The sequence below is a fragment of the Culex quinquefasciatus genome, chromosome 2 (assembly GCF_015732765.1).
Source record: "Culex quinquefasciatus strain JHB chromosome 2, VPISU_Cqui_1.0_pri_paternal, whole genome shotgun sequence".
Classification (NCBI taxonomy): Eukaryota; Metazoa; Arthropoda; class Insecta; order Diptera; family Culicidae; genus Culex; species Culex quinquefasciatus.
The window spans coordinates 147,942,424-147,960,608 of record NC_051862.1 but is presented as its reverse complement, the minus strand read 5'-3'; the positions used below and the strand labels follow the sequence as shown (position 1 = coordinate 147,960,608).

At 42.7% G+C, this 18,185-nt stretch overlaps 1 protein-coding gene across 2 annotated transcripts in view; it reads left to right on the top strand.

Moving 5' to 3' along the window:
• LOC6041585 (epidermal growth factor receptor) overlaps positions 1-16,417 on the top strand; it is a 189,883-nt gene extending 173,466 nt beyond the window's left edge. For both annotated transcript variants that reach the window (XM_038251389.1, XM_038251388.1), the window contains exons 2-8: positions 10,312-10,731; positions 10,794-11,094; positions 11,162-11,669; positions 11,730-11,901; positions 11,968-12,100; positions 12,157-12,464; positions 12,527-16,417. In XM_038251389.1, the coding sequence (XP_038107317.1) occupies positions 10,312-10,731; positions 10,794-11,094; positions 11,162-11,669; positions 11,730-11,901; positions 11,968-12,100; positions 12,157-12,464; positions 12,527-14,793 (4,109 nt within the window). In that variant the 3' untranslated portion in view covers positions 14,794-16,417. The remainder of the gene's footprint in view (positions 1-10,311; positions 10,732-10,793; positions 11,095-11,161; positions 11,670-11,729; positions 11,902-11,967; positions 12,101-12,156; positions 12,465-12,526) is intronic.
• The last annotated feature ends 1,768 nt before the right edge of the window (positions 16,418-18,185 follow it).

The window sequence follows — 18,185 nt, the reverse complement described above, 5'->3', positions numbered from 1 at the left end:
TGCCATCTATGAGAGAATAGCATTTCAAACTTTACGTTACGCCAATTTTCAATGTGAAAACACAGTTATAAATGTCAAATCTTTTTTTTAATAATTTATTTTATCATTACGTTTCTGTAATCTTGATGTAAAGAAGACTTCAAAGCCGTAAGAACCAACTTCTATCATGTCGCCATCTAGTAGAAACTAGCAACCAAATCTTCAAAGGCTCCAATCCGTAAACTAATCAACCGTCAAAACGCCGTCACTCAAGCGAGACCTCTCCAAAACCTACCCCTGCTGCTTTCAAGAGGCTTCTCGAGTACCCCTCTCAATGACACCAAATGCGACCCCCATATGGTCACCTCCCGCAAGACCCCCGAAAACACCTCTCGCCCCCACAAGTAGTGCAGTAAACAAAGCAGCGCTTGCACACGTCTATTTCAAGTGGCTCACGCGATGATATCCCCAAATACGCCTCGTTGTTTGTAGACTTTGGGCAATCGCGTGGCGTCTGTCAACCCGAACAAAACCCAAAATAAAGGCGACATTTGGAGGCGTGGGAGGATGAATGTGGGTAGCCCCTCCGAAAAAAAGCGCTCGGTGCGTAGGTCTACACCGCGTCAAAATGAGCTTTTACCAGGCGCCTAGCCCAACTGGCCAGGTTCCGGAGAATGTCGCCCTGATTGATGAGCGCGGTGCCGCGCGCGATTAGGCCGAAAATTGAGCCAACTCTATCGGCGGCGCACGCGGTATGCAGAACTAAGTGGATGAGGTGAAAATTTAGTCCACGTCCGCTTGTTTAAGGTCCCCGTGCTCGAGCGCGCGGTGATTAGTATTAATTTATGTAATCACGGAGACGGTGCAGAAAAAACGGCTCTGTCGCATTATCATAATGCCGCTCGCGACCGGTTCGATCGGGCTTCCTAGACCTCAGGTAGTCGACGCGGCGGCGAAAAGAAGTTGATCGCGGTGACAGCCAGCCGGAGAGCCTTTCTAACCGCAATTTATCAGAAATTAAAAGAGATTAAATCGGGAAGACGACAGATGAAAAGTTGATTGTTTTTTTTCGCTCCCTGCTCCGATTCGCTTCTGGTTTGGTGCACCCTCTGGCGGTGGAGAGTGCAAGTGGCTGTTGCAAGCGCCACCAGCAGATGTGGTTGGTGTCGTCGTGAATACTAATATTGAGCACGCGCGCGGCACAGTCAGGTCGATTCCCGAGGGGGAATAAGTGTGCGGTTTGGCATCAATCTCCGGGTGATTGGATTGATCACGATCTTTTGACGATACAGAAGGTTGAAAAGACCTATCTCCTATTCAATGCCAGATGGCGGCACGGTTGGAATGAGAACCTACTCTCGCACAGATGTCGCAAAAAAGATTATTTTTGTGTTCAACCGTAACTAATATTGTTTCTTCTAAAGTGAAGTGATTTTAAGATCACATAATTACATCCCCCGAGAAGAATCCTACTCTCTACTAGATGGCGCCATGTTTAAGTGATTGTTGTATAAGTCTCTGATTTAAATGCAAGTCAACGTTAAGGCAGAGTAAAACATCATATTTTCAATCAATTTGCCAAAAAAAATTGAACTAAATAGCAACACCAATCGCTAGAACATACCATGCCTACCCTCCAATAGATGTCAGCACCGCAAATCGCTACTCAAATTCAGTTTTTGCCACATCTGTGCTGTTCAGGTGACCTCGGTCACCTCTAATCCACACGCACTGTATCAACTGTCATTCCCTTCCCCCACCCCCTTCGACAGCCCAAAACCCTATCATTAGATTTCCGCTCAATTAGTCGCGTTCTTCGCGCTGCGCGCGGTGAACTCCAGAAGCACTTTACACCCCGCAATTTGTGGTCAATCTTCTAAGGCCGGGCCAAATCCAGCTTATCATTGCCGGTTGGGTCCTGAGCGCGGCATTCGCTTAAAAAATATTTTAATTTAATTACACGTTTTCAGCGACCAGCGCTCCACTGCGCGGTTGCCCTTTTCTCCAGCGATAAATAATAATGATAGGGTTACCCGGTTCGTAGTTTCGATCGCGAGCTCGCTCGCTCACTTGCTCTCCCCCCGGACGAATTAGGCGAAAATGCTTATTTTATTATTTTTTTTCTCCTCACTTCTTCTGCCTTTCTTCGAGAGCGATCTCGTCGAGTCGAAGTTCTTCTCGAGTGAATCCAGCAGCAGCCGTTCAGACAGGCATATAATTTGACCTTCTTTAGATTTGCCCATGATTGATTTCGATTTTTAGCTTTTCGGTTAAGTGTTTTTGGGGAATTCTCCGCCGCCGTTGGTTTTTACTGCTTCGTTTTATTTGCGATTGGCGCGATTTCGATTTCGAAGAAATTGCTGGCTGCTGCGTGAGGTCATGGGACAGAAGCGCGCTTCGACGTGGTGATCCGATCTCGCAGCTGGAAGGATCCCTTCCAAGTGATAACGCGCAGAGACCTGCGCGTCGCAAAGCGACGAACCCCCCCTCGTCAAAATATTCACGGTCCATTTCCGATTGGAGGAGCATTCCAAAGTCTCAACCTCAAACGGAGATTGCAATCATAGATAGATCTACCCACCCGGCGCAGCAGTCCCCGGCAGAAAAGAGGGGGGGGGGGGTATCTTCCCCTCATCAAAACGCGACACGATTCACGTTTTTCGAAAGCTTTTCCCCCTCCAAATTGCCTACCTTTACCTACCTCTGATTTTTATTGATCCATCCATCGCATCTCATTAGCATCGACCAAGTGTGGAGGGTTTAAAGAGTTGGGTTGACGAAGAAGAGTCACAGGCCGGCAACAAACAGTCACAATCACTTGTGTAACACGTGGAAGGTACTGTGCATCTGGGTGACATTGGTTGATTTGAGTAAAATTAGCTTAAAATATGTTATCGAAAAAAAATCTTTCAAAAGTTCTATGAAAAAAAAAACAAATCAAACAAAAAGTTTTTTTCAAAGGGTCCTATGAGCTATTGTGTTTCATATGTTTATAGGAACTTTTCAAAAAAAAACTCTTGAGTTGAATTATTTTTTTCAAATCCTTGTTTAGGCCGCTTTAAATATTTTTGGAAGTTTATGTTCCGAAGTTGAAAAAAAAATTGATATTTCAAGCCATGATTTCAAATTTGCATGAAAAAAAGTGTTTTAAAATGCATTTTACACCAGTCCAGTTGTTTTGCAATTACTAGCTTAAAAAATATCTCAGCTTGGTGATTTGTTGGTTTTTTTTCGTAAATTTCGCCCAATTTAAAAAAATCAAAATATTTTAAAATGAGGCCTTACGAGCTTGATATGAATATCAATGCAGGAAAATATATTTCTGATTGTTTTCAGTCAATAAATCATCTATTTCAATTGAAATTTATGAAAAAAATATTTTTTTCCCTTTTGGTTTTTCATTTTGAAATTGATTTTGAATTTAATTGGTTTTTGAATGCTTCTAGTTTTCTTTTACATATTTAATTGATAATATTTTATTATATCAATAAAAATACTGACATCTTAGTGTAGTTAAAATATTTTTTTAAACACAAATTTTAAGACAGCAGCATAATGGCTGTTTAGCAAATTATACAAAATAAAATTATCTAAAAAAACTATTGGAAATAATGTTAATAGAGCGATTTAAAAATAAATGTTCATATTTTTTGTAAAAAAAGAATGCTCTCAAAATGTTCGTTTTTTTTTAATTCATGACATTCCATAAATTTATTTTGTAAGTATCTAAAAATAAGTTGGTAAATTTAAAATTTTGCTACAATTTTCAATGGCGAAAGTTACTTTTTTGCAATTCCGTCGTGAAACTACTTACTTTTCCTGTCATTCTTAAACGACGGAATAGCCTACTTTTATGTATCAAAAATAACAGAATCGAATAGCAACACTTTTCAAAATAAATGCTGAAAAGTTCTACTTTACAGCACGCAAATGGGTGCTGAAAAGTTGAACTTTTCAGCACTTGTTTCGAAAAGTAACACTTTTCAACATTTTTTTATTTAAACGATTTATTGACAAACTACATGAAAATTTGAAATAAAATTTCACTCAGTATGTCGATAGCGGTGTGCTCTCTTATACTAACCGACATTTTGGTAGTTGCGAGAAAATCGATTTTTAAACTTTGAATTACTGTTTCTGGAAAACTGTTCGACAAACAATTGTTCTAACAATTTTAAAGTATGCACCTGACATTACTTAAAGATATTGTGAAATATAAAAACTTTTGAAATGCTAGAAAAATTTTGGCAGAGAAAATACGAAAAAAAATCATGCTTGCAATTGGCACAAGTGTGTTTTGGGAGTCAATTTGTATGAGTTAGCACAAACGTGCACAGGGCTTTGGTACAAAATCGTGCAAAGTAATTTTATTGTTAAAATAGTTCAAATTAGTTGTTTCAATGTTATTTTTTCACGAGTTGGTTAATTTAAGCGTAAGAAAAACATTTTATATCAAAACTTTTTTCAAACACTTATTTTAGTTTGAATTTGGTAGGAAAATTAACCTTTTGGAAAAATTAGGATTTAAATCAATATTTTTGTATGAAAAAATTAGTGAAATAATATTTTTTATGAATATAATTGTAAAACCATCCATAATACATCAACTATGACGAATACTAGGTTGATGTATTCCTAAAAACATAAGAAAATGATGTTGTAAAAACTTTCAGCTAGTTTATTTTATTTCAATTATATCGAATCGAATGGTATCCAAGGCACAAACCGTTATTTAGATTTATGGTGAATTGCAGTTGGAACAAGTGTGTCTCATGCAATGGAATCGATGAATGTATTGAATAGAACAATTGTGCCCCAAATAAATTAAAAACGTAATATTTTAAAGTATGGACGACCCATACAGTTGTGCCAAGTGTGCACATCAACTATGGGAGATGTTGTTACGTCGTTTTTTTGCATGGACGACCCCTTCAGTTGAGCTAGGAGTTGACAACGACTTGAAGAATGTTAAAATTTGCCATTTAGGTTGGGCTCAGTGGGTAATAGGTTGGGGAAAAATGTTGTTACGTTGTTTTTTTTTGTATGGACGACCCCTTCAGTTGAACTAGGAGTGCACAACGACTTGAAGAATGTTAAAATTTGCCTTTTAGGTTGGGCTAAGTGGGTAATGGGTTGGGGAAAAATGTTGTTACGTCGTTTTTTTTGCCTGGACGACCCCTACAGTTGAGCTAAGAGTGCACAACGATTTGAAGAATGTTTCAAATTGGACTTTTGGGTTAGGCTAAGTGGGTAATGGGTTGGGGAAAAATGTTGTTACGTCGTTTTTTTTTTGCATGGACGACCCCTTCAGTTGAGCTAGGAGTGCACAACGACTTGAAGAATGTTAAAATTTGCCTTTTAGGTTGGCTAAGTGGGTAATGGGTTGGGGAAAAATGTTGTTACGTTTTTTTTTTGCCTGGACGACCCCTACAGTTGAGCTTAGAGTGCACAACGACTTGAAGAATATTAAATTGGACTTTTGGGTTGGGCTAAGTGGGTATGGGTTGGGGAAAAATGTTGTTACGTCGTTATTTTTTTGCATGGACGACCCCTTCAGTTGAGCTAGGAGTGCACAACGACTTGAAGAATGTTAAAATTTGCCTTTTAGGTTGGGCTAAGTGGGTAATGGGTTGGGGAAAAATGTTGTTACGTTTTTTTGCCTGGACGACCCCTACAGTTGAGCTTAGAGTGCACAACGACTTGAAGAATATTAAATTGGACTTTTGGGTTGGGCTAAGTGGGTATGGGTTGGGGAAAAATGTTGTTACGTCGTTATTTTTTTGCATGGACGACCCCTTCAGTTGAACTAGGAGTGCACAACGACTTGAAGAATGTTAAAATTTGCCTTTTAGGTTGGGCTAAGTGGGTAATGGGTTGGGGAAAAATGTTGTTACGTTTTTTTTTTTGCCTGGACGACCCCTACAGTTGAGCTTAGAGTGCACAACGACTTGAAGAATATTAAATTGGACTTTTGGGTTGGGCTAAGTGGGTATGGGTTGGGGAAAAATGTTGTTACGTCGTTTTTTTGCATGGACGACCCCTACAGTTGAGCTAGGAGTGCTCAACGACTTGTAGAATGTTAAAATTTGCCTTTTAGGTTGGGCTAAGTGGGAAATGAGTTGGGGAAAAATGTTGTTACGTCGATTTTTTTTGCCTGGACGACCCCTACAGTTGTGCTAAGAGTGCACAACGACTTGAAGAATGTTAAAATTTGCCTTTTAGGTTGGGCTAAGTGGGTAATAGGTTGGGGAAAAATGTTGTTACGTCGTTTTTTTTTTTGCCTGGACGACCCCTACGGTTGTGCTTAGAGTGCACAACGACTTGAAAAATATTAAATTGGATTTTGGGTTGGGCTAAGTGGGTATGGGTTGGGGAAAAATGTTGTTACGTTGTTTTTTTTTTTTTGCATGGACGACCCCTTCTGTTGAGCTAAGAGTGAACAACGACTTGAAGAATGTTAAAATTTGCCTTTTAGGTTGGGCTAAGTGGGAAATGAGTTGGGGAAAATTGTTGTTACGTTGTTTTTTTTTTTGCATGGACGACCCCTTCTGTTGAGCTAAGAGTGAACAACGACTTGAAGAATATTAAATTGGATTTTGGGTTGGGCTAAGTGGGTCGTGAGTTTTTTTTTAATCTTTTTAAGTACTTTGTATGGGATTTTGTATTAGCTTTATTGTGCAGGAAACATGTAAGCAAAGTTTCAGCTACGTAGCCACATTTTACAAGTTGGTTCCAACCCAAAAGACCGAATTGAAAACATTCTTTAAGTCTTTGTCCACTCTCAGCTTAACTGCAGGGTTCGTTTATGCAAAAAAAAAATACTACGTACCGTTAGTGGGGGTGACACTGGGTCTGGGGGGTGAAATTGAGTCAAAGTATTTTTTTACGGATTTTACCACTCTAAATTCTGTTCAAATGGTATAATATGGTATAGTAGCCCAACTCAAATGTCCAATTTGAAACATTCTTCATGTCGTTGTGCACTCCTAGCTTAACTACAGGGGTCGTCCATGCAAAAAAAAAACGACGTAACAACATTTTCCTCCAACCCATTACCCACTTAGCCTAACCCAAAAGTCCAATTTGAAACATTCTTCAAATCGTTGTGCACTCTTAGCACAACTGTAGGGGTCGTCCAGGTAAAAAAAAACGACGTAACAATAATTTTCCCCAAACCATTACTCACTTAGTCCAACCCAAATGTCCAATTTGAAATATTCTTCAAGTCGTTGTGCACTCCTAGCACAACTGAAGGGGTCGTCCATGATAAAAAACGACGTAACAACATTTTTCCCCAACCCATTACCCACTTAGCCTAACCCAAAAGTCCAGTTTGAAATATTCTTGAAGTCGTTGTGCACTCCTAGCACAACTGAAGGGGTCGTCCATGATAAAAAACGACGTAACAACATTTTTCCCCAACCCATTACCCACTTAGCCTAACCCAAAAGTCCAATTTGAAACATTCTTCAAATCGTTGTGCACTCTTAGCACAACTGTAGGGGTCGTCCAGGTAAAACAAAACGACGTAACAATAATTTTCCCCAACCCATTACTCACTTAGTCCAACCCAAAAGTCCAATTTTAAATATTCTTCAAGTCGTTGTGCACTCCTAGCACAACTGAAGGGGTCGTCCATGATAAAAAACGACGTAACAACATTTTTCCCCAACCCATTACCCACTTAGCCTAACCCAAAAGTCCAATTTGAAACATTCTTCAAATCGTTGTGCACTCTTAGCACAACTGTAGGGGTCGTCCAGGTAAAAAAAAACGACGTAACAATAATTTTCCCCATCCCATTACTCACTTAGTCCAACCCAAAAGTCCAATTTGAAATATTCTTTAAGTCGTTGTGCACTCTTAGCACAACTGAAGGGGTCGTCCATGCAAAAAAAAAACGACGTAACAATAATTTTCCCCAACCCATTACTCACTTAGTCCAACCCAAAAGTCCAGTTTGAAATATTCTTGAAGTCGTTGTGCACTCCTAGCACAACTGAAGGGGTCGTCCATGATAAAAAACGACGTAACAACATTTTTCCCCAACCCATTCCCCACTTAGCCTAACCCAAAAGGCCAATTTGAAACATTCTTCAAGTCGTTGTGCACTCTTAGTGCAACTGCAGGGGTCGTCCATACAAAGAAAACTACGTAACAACATTTTAAACTAACCTACAGAATCTAAATACACTAATCCTAATCAATGGGTCGTCCAAACAAAAAAAAACTACTCCACTAAACCATTTTAACACACTTCACCTAACTGATAATTCCTTCTCGCTTCCAAATGTGCACACTTGTGCTATTTGCCTTCAAAATAGTGCTCCATAATATTGCTCAAACTAGTAAGGACACCTGGCAATTTACCATAATATTATAGTGTAATCGTATTTTTATGGATTTGCGTGTTTTCAAAAGGTCAAGCCATGATGGAAAATAAGAGAGCACATCCATGATGCGTTCGAAAATGTCAGTTAGTACAAATGGTTGCAGGGCGATATCTCCGCGTAGGAAACGAATTTTTCAGATCTGTTAGAAGCGTTTTGTAGGGAATTTAATTAGCTAAAAGATGGCATCATTAACTCATTTTGGCCCAATTTTCAGTTAGAACATTAGAGCACACCGCTATCGATGTGTTTTTTGGAATTGCAAAAAATGTTGTATGGAACTCGTTGCAAAACTTGATTTTTTCAGCACTCTTCGTATTTATCCAACTCCGTGAACCTCGTTGGATAAATGTACGACTCGTGCTGAAAAAATCCTCTTTTTGCAACTTGTTGCATAATAGTAGTTTATGCAACAAGTTGCAAAAAGAAGTTTTTTTCAGAACGAGTCAAACATTTATCCAACGAGGTTCACCGAGTTGGATAAATATGTCAAGTGCTGAAAAAATCAATTTTTGCAACGAGTTCCATACAACATTTTTTGCAATTCCTAAAAACACCCTTTGAGTGGAATTATAAGTCAAATGCTCATGTATTTTGTCAATTAACCGTTGAAAACAAAATAATGTTGAAAAGTATTACTTTTCGAAACAAGTGCTGAAAAGTTCAATTTTTCAGCATCCATTTCAGTGCTGAAAAGTACAACTTTTCAGCATTTATTTTGAAAAGTTTTTCTATTCGATTCTGTGATTTTTGGTACAGAAAAGTAGGCTTTTTCATCGTTCAAGAATGACAGGAAATGTAAGAAGTTTCACGACGGAATTGCAAAAAAGTATTTTTAAGAGTCAATACAAGTGCTGAAAAGTTCAACTTTTTTTAGTTATCCTTTTCAATTTGAATGGTTTGATAACACAGATCGAGGGCAGTCAAAACACAAAAAATCGTCAAACAAACTTTAAAAGCGTTTTTCTTTTTAATATTTAGGAAAAAAAATAAAATAAAAAGTATTTATTGGTTTTGTCACAAATTTGATACTACAATGCCATCCCGTCCCGTATTGTGCCATACGACTTTTCTCATATTTCCTCTCGTCAAAAATGACTGATGGTTTTCAATAATCAATCGTGAAGACAGTCTCATTGTCTTCACGATTGATTATTGAAAACCAATCGAAAACTTCCAACAATAATGAACACTTTTAGAATTGACGATGACTATTGCCATGCAAAATGTTTGAAAAATTCGTGTTGCCAAAAACCGAATGGCACTGTAGTCAAAGTTAAGCAACAAAAAAAAATATTTTTTTTCAAAAATCTTGAGGGTAACGCTGCTTTTCCAGGATTAATTACGAAATGTATTTCAACCCAAAAATGTAGCTAGAACTTCATTTTTTCCTGTTTCAATGTTAAGACACACTTACGGTAGAATAGCCATAAAACGATATTTAGTGAAATTCAAAGTCACCCCAGTTCCCAGTATCAAAACATACGTTGCTTTCGATTTTGTTTCCCCCATCCCTTAGACCTTCACGAAGGGGAAGTTGCTTTACACCGAGCAAAATCTGCGCGGATGTGCCTAATGATCACCGCCGTTCAATTGCTAGATCCCAAAACAACCCAGTAACAACTTCAACTGCCTTCCCCTTTTCCTATACCGCCACTAGAATCTGTACCTCGTGGGGGGTGGGGAGCACGCGCGTAATTGTTGCGCGATCATTAAACCAGCCGTTAAACGCGCGCGCTCCGTACGATTTTTGTAGAATTCCGTAATCTATGTCGCTTCTTCGTGACCACCACCGCAGAGATCGCCCCATCTCCTAATTGTGTATGCTAATACCCGCGTTCGCTGATTGGCGATAATTGTTTTGGGAATGATTAGCCCATAAAATCGACGTGATCACTAATGGTCGTTTCTTGCTCTCTCTCTCTCTTCCCGCTCTCAACAGTCTGCATCGGAACGAATGGGCGCATGTCGGTGCCGTCGAACCGGGAGTACCACTACAAGAACCTGCGCGATCGCTACACCAACTGCACGTACGTGGACGGCAACCTGGAGATCACCTGGATCCAGAACACCTCGTACGACCTGGGCTTTCTGCAGCACATCCGCGAGGTGACGGGGTACGTGCTGATCAGCCACGTGGACATTCCGCAGGTGATCCTGCCGCGGCTGCAGATCATCCGCGGCCGGACGACGTTCAAGCTGAACAAGTGGGAGGACGAGTTTGGGCTGTTTGTGTCGTTCTCGCAGATGAACACGCTGGAGATGCCCGCGCTGCGGGATATTCTGGGGGGATCCGCTGGGATCTTCAACAACTACAACCTGTGCCACGTGAAGACAATTCGATGGGAGGAGGTGCTGTCTGGTGAGTAATTTTGAGGATCATAACCCGAGCTGTTTTATCGAAGATTTTGCTTTCTTCCGTAGACCCCAAGGCCAACTACCGGTACACGTACAACTTCACCTCGCCGGAGCGGGACTGCCCGCCGTGTCACCACAGCTGCGAGGCCGGATGCTGGGGCGAGGGTGCGCACAACTGTCAGAAGTTCAGCAAACTGAACTGCTCTCCTCAGTGCTCGCAGGGCCGCTGCTTCGGGTCGAAGCCGCGCGACTGCTGTCACTTGTTTTGCGCCGGAGGCTGCACCGGCCCCACCCAGAAAGACTGCCTAGCCTGTAAGAACTTTTACGACGACGGGGTGTGCAAGCAGGAGTGCCCGCCGATGCAGCGGTAAGTTAACTCCCTTCTACTGTTCTCAGAAAAGATGAAGAAATTAAAAACCTCTCTCTCAACACAGCTACAACCCCACCAACTACCTGTGGGAGCCCAATCCAGAGGGTAAGTACGCGTACGGCGCCACCTGCGTGCGCAACTGCCCGGAACATCTGCTCAAGGACAACGGAGCGTGCGTACGGACGTGCCCGCCGAACAAGATGGCCCAGAACGGTGAGTGCGTGCCGTGCAACGGCGCCTGTCCCAAGACCTGCCAGGGCGAAGGCATCGTCCACTCGGGCAACATCGACAAGTACAAGGACTGCACCATCATCGAGGGCTCGCTGGAGATTCTGGACCAGACGTTCGACGGCTATCAGCAGGTGTTTTCGAACTTTTCGTTCGGCCCGCGCTACATCAAGATCCACCCGGACCGGCTGGAGGTGTTTTCGACGCTAAAGGAGATCAGTGGGTTTATCAACATTCAGGGATACCATCCGGACTTTAAGAATCTGTCGTACTTCCGGAATTTGGAGGTGGTCGGAGGTCGCCAGCTGAAGGAGAACCTGTTCGCGTCGGTCTACATCGTGAAGGTAAGGGATCAAGCTAGAAAATTACGAATTGAGCAGTACTAACAATCACTCCGGTTACAGACCTCGCTGCGCTCGCTGGAGCTCAAGTCGCTGAAGCGCGTCAACTCGGGCGCGATCGTCATCCTGGAGAACGACCACCTGTGCTACGCGCAGGAGATCGACTGGGGCAAGATCAAAAAGTCCGCCGACCACGAGAGCGTCATCATGTCGAACCGGAACACGACCGTTTGCCGTAAGTACAACCCTTCTAGCTGAAGTAGTAACATGGTGACTGATCGATTGATCTTCAACTTTTCAGATAACGAAGGTATGTTCTGCGACGAGCAATGCACGGCCGCGGGCTGCTGGGGCAAGGGCCCCGAGCAGTGCCTCGAGTGCAAGAACTTCCACTACGAGGGCAAGTGCCTGGACAGCTGCAAGAGTCTGCCAAAGTAAGTGACACCTTCGACGTCAGAAATTCAACTCGATCTAACACAATTTTTTTCAGGATCTACCAGGTCAACTCGAAGAGCTGCGGCGACTGCCACCCGGAGTGCGCCAACTCGTGCTACGGCCCGAACGCCGACAACTGCGGCTCGTGTGTGAACGTCAAGGATGGGAAGTTCTGCGTGTCCGAGTGCCCCGCGACCAAGTACAACATGAACGGAACCTGTGTGGCGTGCCACAAGACGTGCATCGGATGTACGGGACCGCGCGATACGATCGCCGTCGATGGGTGCATTTCGTGCGATCGTGCGATTATGGAGAGCGACGGAACGGTGGAGCGCTGCCTGATGAAGGACGAACCGTGTCCAGGTAAGATAATTTCGGGAAGGTGAAGCTTGAACGGGACTAATTTTGCGATCGTGTCTTTTCAGATGGTTACTACAGCGAACGCGTCGAGCAGGACGAGGGGCCACTGAAGCAGCTGTCGGGCAAGTCCGTGTGTCGGAAGTGTCACCCGCGGTGCAAGAAGTGCACCCAGTACGGATTCCACGAGCAGGTCTGCCAGGAGTGCTCCAAGTACAAGCGGGCCGAGCTATGCGAGGACGAGTGCCCGGGCGATCACTTTGCGAACGAAACCACGCGCGAGTGTCTGCCGTGCCACTCGGAGTGCCGCGGGTGTCGCGGGTTCGGCGAGGACCAGTGCGTCGAGTGTAGGAATCTGAAGATCTACGAGGGTGGCGATCCGGTGGATAACTCGACGGCGTTCAACTGCACGGCGAGTTGCCCGGCGGCCTATCCGTACAAGCACTTCCCGGTGGAGGCCAGCAAAATTGGGCCGTACTGTTCGCCGGAGCAGATCCAGAGCGGGTTCCGGCTGGAGGCGTCGACGACGCCGTTGTTTTTGCTGGTGGCGTTGGCGTGTGCGGTGTTTTTGGCGTTGGCATTGTGTATGGTAGCGATGTATTGCAGGCAGAAGAACAAGAAAGACGCGGTGAAGATGACGATGGCGTTGGCAGGGTGTGAGGATTCGGAGCCGCTGCGGCCGACCAATGTGGGACCGAATCTGACCAAGTTGAGGATCATCAAGGAGGCGGAGATTCGACGGGGTGGAGTTTTGGGGTGTGGCGCGTTTGGCCGAGTTTGCAAGGGAGTTTGGATGCCGGAGAATGAGAGCGTCAAGATTCCGGTGGCGATCAAGGTGTTGACGGAGGTTTCCGGGGCGGAATCGAGCAAGGAGTTCTTGGAGGAAGCTTACATTATGGCTTCGGTGGAGCATCCGAACTTGCTGAAGCTGCTGGCGGTTTGCATGACCTCGCAAATGATGTTGATCACGCAGTTGATGCCGCTGGGCTGTCTGCTGGAATACGTGCGGAACCACAAGGATAAGATCGGCTCGAAGGCGCTGCTAAACTGGTCAACGCAGATCGCTAGGGGAATGTCTTACCTGGAGGAACGCCGGCTGGTTCACCGTGATTTGGCCGCTCGTAACGTGCTGGTTCAGACGCCTTCCTGTGTCAAGATCACCGATTTTGGATTGGCAAAATTGCTTGACTACGATTCGGACGAGTACCGAGCGGCCGGAGGAAAGATGCCCATCAAGTGGTTGGCCCTGGAGTGCATCCGGCACCGCGTGTTCACCAGCAAGAGTGACGTGTGGGCGTTCGGCGTGACCATTTGGGAACTGTTGACGTACGGCTGCCGACCGTACGAGAATGTCGCTGCTAAGGATGTCCCAGAACTGATTGAAATTGGACACAAGCTGCCGCAGCCGGACATTTGCTCGCTGGACGTGTACTGCATTCTGCTTTCTTGCTGGGTACTGGACGCGGACGCCCGTCCATCGTTCAAGACCCTGTCGGAAACGTTCGCCGAGAAGGCACGCGATCCGGGTCGATACCTGATGATCCCCGGAGATAAATTCATGAGACTGCCGTCCTACACCAACCAGGACGAAAAGGACCTGATCCGCACGTTGGCACCGGCTCCCGACATCCCCGGAACGGTCGTCGAAGCCGACGAATATCTGCAACCGAAGACTCGACCCGCCCTCATGGTCCCGGCTCCTCCCCACCATCACCACAGCCAGGACCACAACCACCATCACCACCACCAGCCCAACGGTGACCTGCCCAAATCCCTTCGATACTGCAAAGATCCGCTCAAGCCGGACGACGAAACGGACGGCAACACGCGCGAGGTCGGCGTCGGAGGACTCCGGCTGAACCTGCCCCTCGACGAGGACGACTACCTGATGCCAACTTGCCAAAGTCAAGCCCCGTCGGTGCCCGGCTACATGGACCTCATCGGTGTCCCCGCCAGCGTCGACAACCCCGAGTACCTGATGGGATCGGCGGCCAACGTGAGCACCGGCCTCCCAACTCCACCACCAGTCATGCTGCAACAGCAAGGCAGCAGCCCCTTCAACCCGCCCCAAACGCCCACTAGTGTAAATAGCTTACCGTGCAGCACCATCTCGGCGGCGCCGACCACAATTGTCGGTAACAACAACAACAACAACCCGGCCGCCAGCAACGCCAACAACAAGACCGAGGCCATCCAGATGCAGGCGGCACCGCCCACCCAAACCCTCGGCATCCCGCTGTCCCCCACGGAGACGGAGAGCACGTCCGAGCACGAGTACGTCAACGACCTGCAGCGGGAGCTGATTCCGCTCCATCGGAACGAAACGACGGTCTAGTTGTTACTACCTTTTAAACGTGTACAGAACTGATCTTCCATTTAAAACGTCAAATAGTGAAACAAAAAAGTTAGGAGATTTTCAAGCATCGAATCGCAGAAACCCCCGCCTACTTGATAGCAATTTTACACACACACACACACTCTATAAAGAATAGGAAAAAGTTCAAATTGTTCTACTCGTAAGTGCCTTCAATACATTTTAAACTCGTGTGTAAGCGATCGGAGGATCAAATCAAGCGTGCCTTTATCAACGTGTGCAAGATGGTCGTTTGCGGCCACTTGTGCATCAATTGTACATAGAGTCGTAGATAGTGATAAGATAAAGAGGGAGAAAAAACTAAATATTTAAACTCTGACATAGCTGGCTAGCCGTTAGGTGTGTAGTAGTACTTAAGGGTCCTGGCGAGAGGAGGCAAGGTTTTGCGAATATGTATTAATCAACAAACCACGCGCGAGCGAGAGTGTGAGACAAGTACAACGTGAAATTGGCGCGCGCAACAGAGCAGCATGCTGGAATCGAAAGTTTTATAAATTTCAATTAAAAATACCTGTGATATTATTTTTAAAATCGAGTGCGTAAATTTTTTAACTAAACTAAGTTTTCTTCCAAGACTTTGATTCGAAAGCAAGAGAAAAATGAGGGAGCAAAAAGAATGCGAGCAATAGCGAATAGCCGATAGAGACAAATTTTGATTTCATAAAACGAAGCAACAAAAAAGCATCAACTTAACGAGAAAGCAATTAATACAACGAATACTGTAACTAGCGAATAACTAAAAACAGAGTAAACGATAATAATGCAACGGATACTTCTCAAAGCACTTAAAAGCCCCCCAAAACCCATACAACAAATAGCAATAGCACACACTCAAATACATCCACACAAACCTACTTAAAGAAAGCAGTACGAACAACGACTTTCGGAATCTCTCCTCAAAACAAACCACAAAAATCAAACCAACAACAAAACTGTCGTCTGTTTTTATTTTTAGTTTTCTGGCCGCGTACTATTCCTATGACTTTTTAGTAACACTTTTACTTTTGTGTAACTTTTTGTAAATATATCGTCCGCGCGAATTGTACATAAGCGAAAGTTCTACTTAAATCTACTTTTTCCCTACAAACAAACAAAATCCAACCCCCCCCCCCCCCTTCCCCTTTAAGTTTTTGTTAAACCGGTGTACAATCCGTAAACGACAATTTAGTGGTTTAAAAAATGAGTTTTTACCCTATATATTGTAAGATAAAGTTGAAATGTAATAAACACACAAAACTATTGGAATTGTTAAAATGTGCCATGTTTCGTGCATGAAAGTGTGGAAGAAGCGGCGCGGATAAGGCGCCGACTTGTTCCGTATATTATTATTCCAACAGCAGGTTCATGTGAATAGAAAGATGGGACTTGAATGGTAGATTGTGTAAAAATAAACTTTAGGAGGAGTATATGGATATAAAAGAAAAATAATAAAAAAGGAAAGGCTATACGACGAAAATATAGGATAATATCGGGCACATCTTTTACATAGCTAGACAGTGGATGTATTGGAGGTTTATTTGTTGAAAATTTAAGTTATATATGTATTTTGAAAAATTCGAATAAAATATTCAAATAATAAAAAAAATCGAAGATCTTCTTATTCTGATGACAACTCTGCTTTGGACCTGGTCAAGAAAACATTTCGCAACAGGATTGTGAAATTCATATGCGTTTCCAGACAAAAACACGCTAGAAATTATGATTTTATTGAATTTGTCATGAAAAATCTTCAGAGAGTCCCATAGTGGGGAAAAGAGTATACTAATGGATAACGTACTATATTCTCCGTTGAAAGAATCCTCGAAATCCTCAAAAAAAAATTGGTAAACTAAATATTTATAAAAATTAGTTCCTTACAAATATATCGCCATAGAATTCACATATATCGGAGAGAATTCCTAAAATGTAACTTAGCAATAATCACTTTTAGGACGTGGGCACGCAGTACCAATTTTTTTTGAGGATTTCGAGGATTCTTTCAACGGAGAATATAGTACGTTATCCATTAGTAGACTCTTTTCCCCACTATGGGACTCTGAAGATCTGAAGAACCTATAAGCTATTGTATTTTATATGTTTTTAAGACCTTTAAAAAAAAACTCTAGAAATCATTTCTGGAGTTTTTTTTTTGAAAAGGTCCTATAAACCAAACTTTCATTTTTTGTTTTTTGGGTGTTTTTGAATACCCCAGACTCAAGGCGGTTCTAAAAACACCCAAAAAGCAAAAATTGTAAATTTGGTTTTTAGGACCTTTTCAAAAAAAACATAAGATTTATTTGGCAAGTTTAGCATCATTTAACATAGAACAAAGGACATTGAAGTGTCCTTTTCGCCAAAATAAGTGTTTTGAGTTCGAAATCTGAAATCAGCTATGGCCACTAGCATTTTCACAGCAAACCAGCAATTCTATTTTATGATTGAACTAACTTTCCAATATTTTTTTACTGATTAGGCTGGTACAAATATTTTTAAAAGTTTTTGTCACCCCCCCCTTCAAAATTGGCCCGAAAAATCAGGGGGCAAAAAAAATATTTTTACAATAAACTTCAAAATTTCAATGAAAATTCAAGTGCAACCAGCTGAAATCAAATTAAAATACATTCTTCTGCGTTTAAAATCATTTTTAGCATGTTTGGGTTTATTAAAAAATCTTAAATTTTTTTGAAAATTTTCGATGCAAAATCTTTTTTTTCGATACAATTTTTATTTTTGTCAGATCTTAGATTTTTTGAAAACTAGAGATTGCAAAACAACTGAACTAGTGTAAAATGTATTTTAAAACACTTTTTTCATTTAAATGTGAAGACTATGGCTTGTTATTTAAATTTTTATATTTTTTTATTTTTTTGCCCCCCCTTGACCTCGGCCAGGGCCGAGGGACAAAAACTTTTTTAAATATTTGCATCGGCCTTATTTCACTTCAATAAGTCGAAAAAGTGTAAGTTTAAGGAAGTTTACTAAAATAAAACGAAGCATTGCTCAATTTCGAGCAAAATTAGGGGGTCAAATGATGAAAACTGCAAAACTTTTGGGGCGGTGCCAAAAAAGAAGGGGTGGTCCAATTTGGTTCTGAATTGGAATTCGTGCATGTTTTGATAGTATAAATAGCTCCACCAAATTTGAGCTTGTTCAGAAATAGTTGATATCGAATGGTGTGCCAGTTAGCGCGAAATGACCCAAATGTAATTTTACAATTACTAACATCGTTCCAACTTTTTTTGACACGCTTGCCTCTGCGGAGTTTTAGGCGTTTTTTTTTACACGCGCAAGGGCCAAACATTCAATTACGCCGTTTTGAAATGTTAGTCTTGATTTAAAAAATTGTTTTCGTAAAGAACGGAAAATTTCACGAA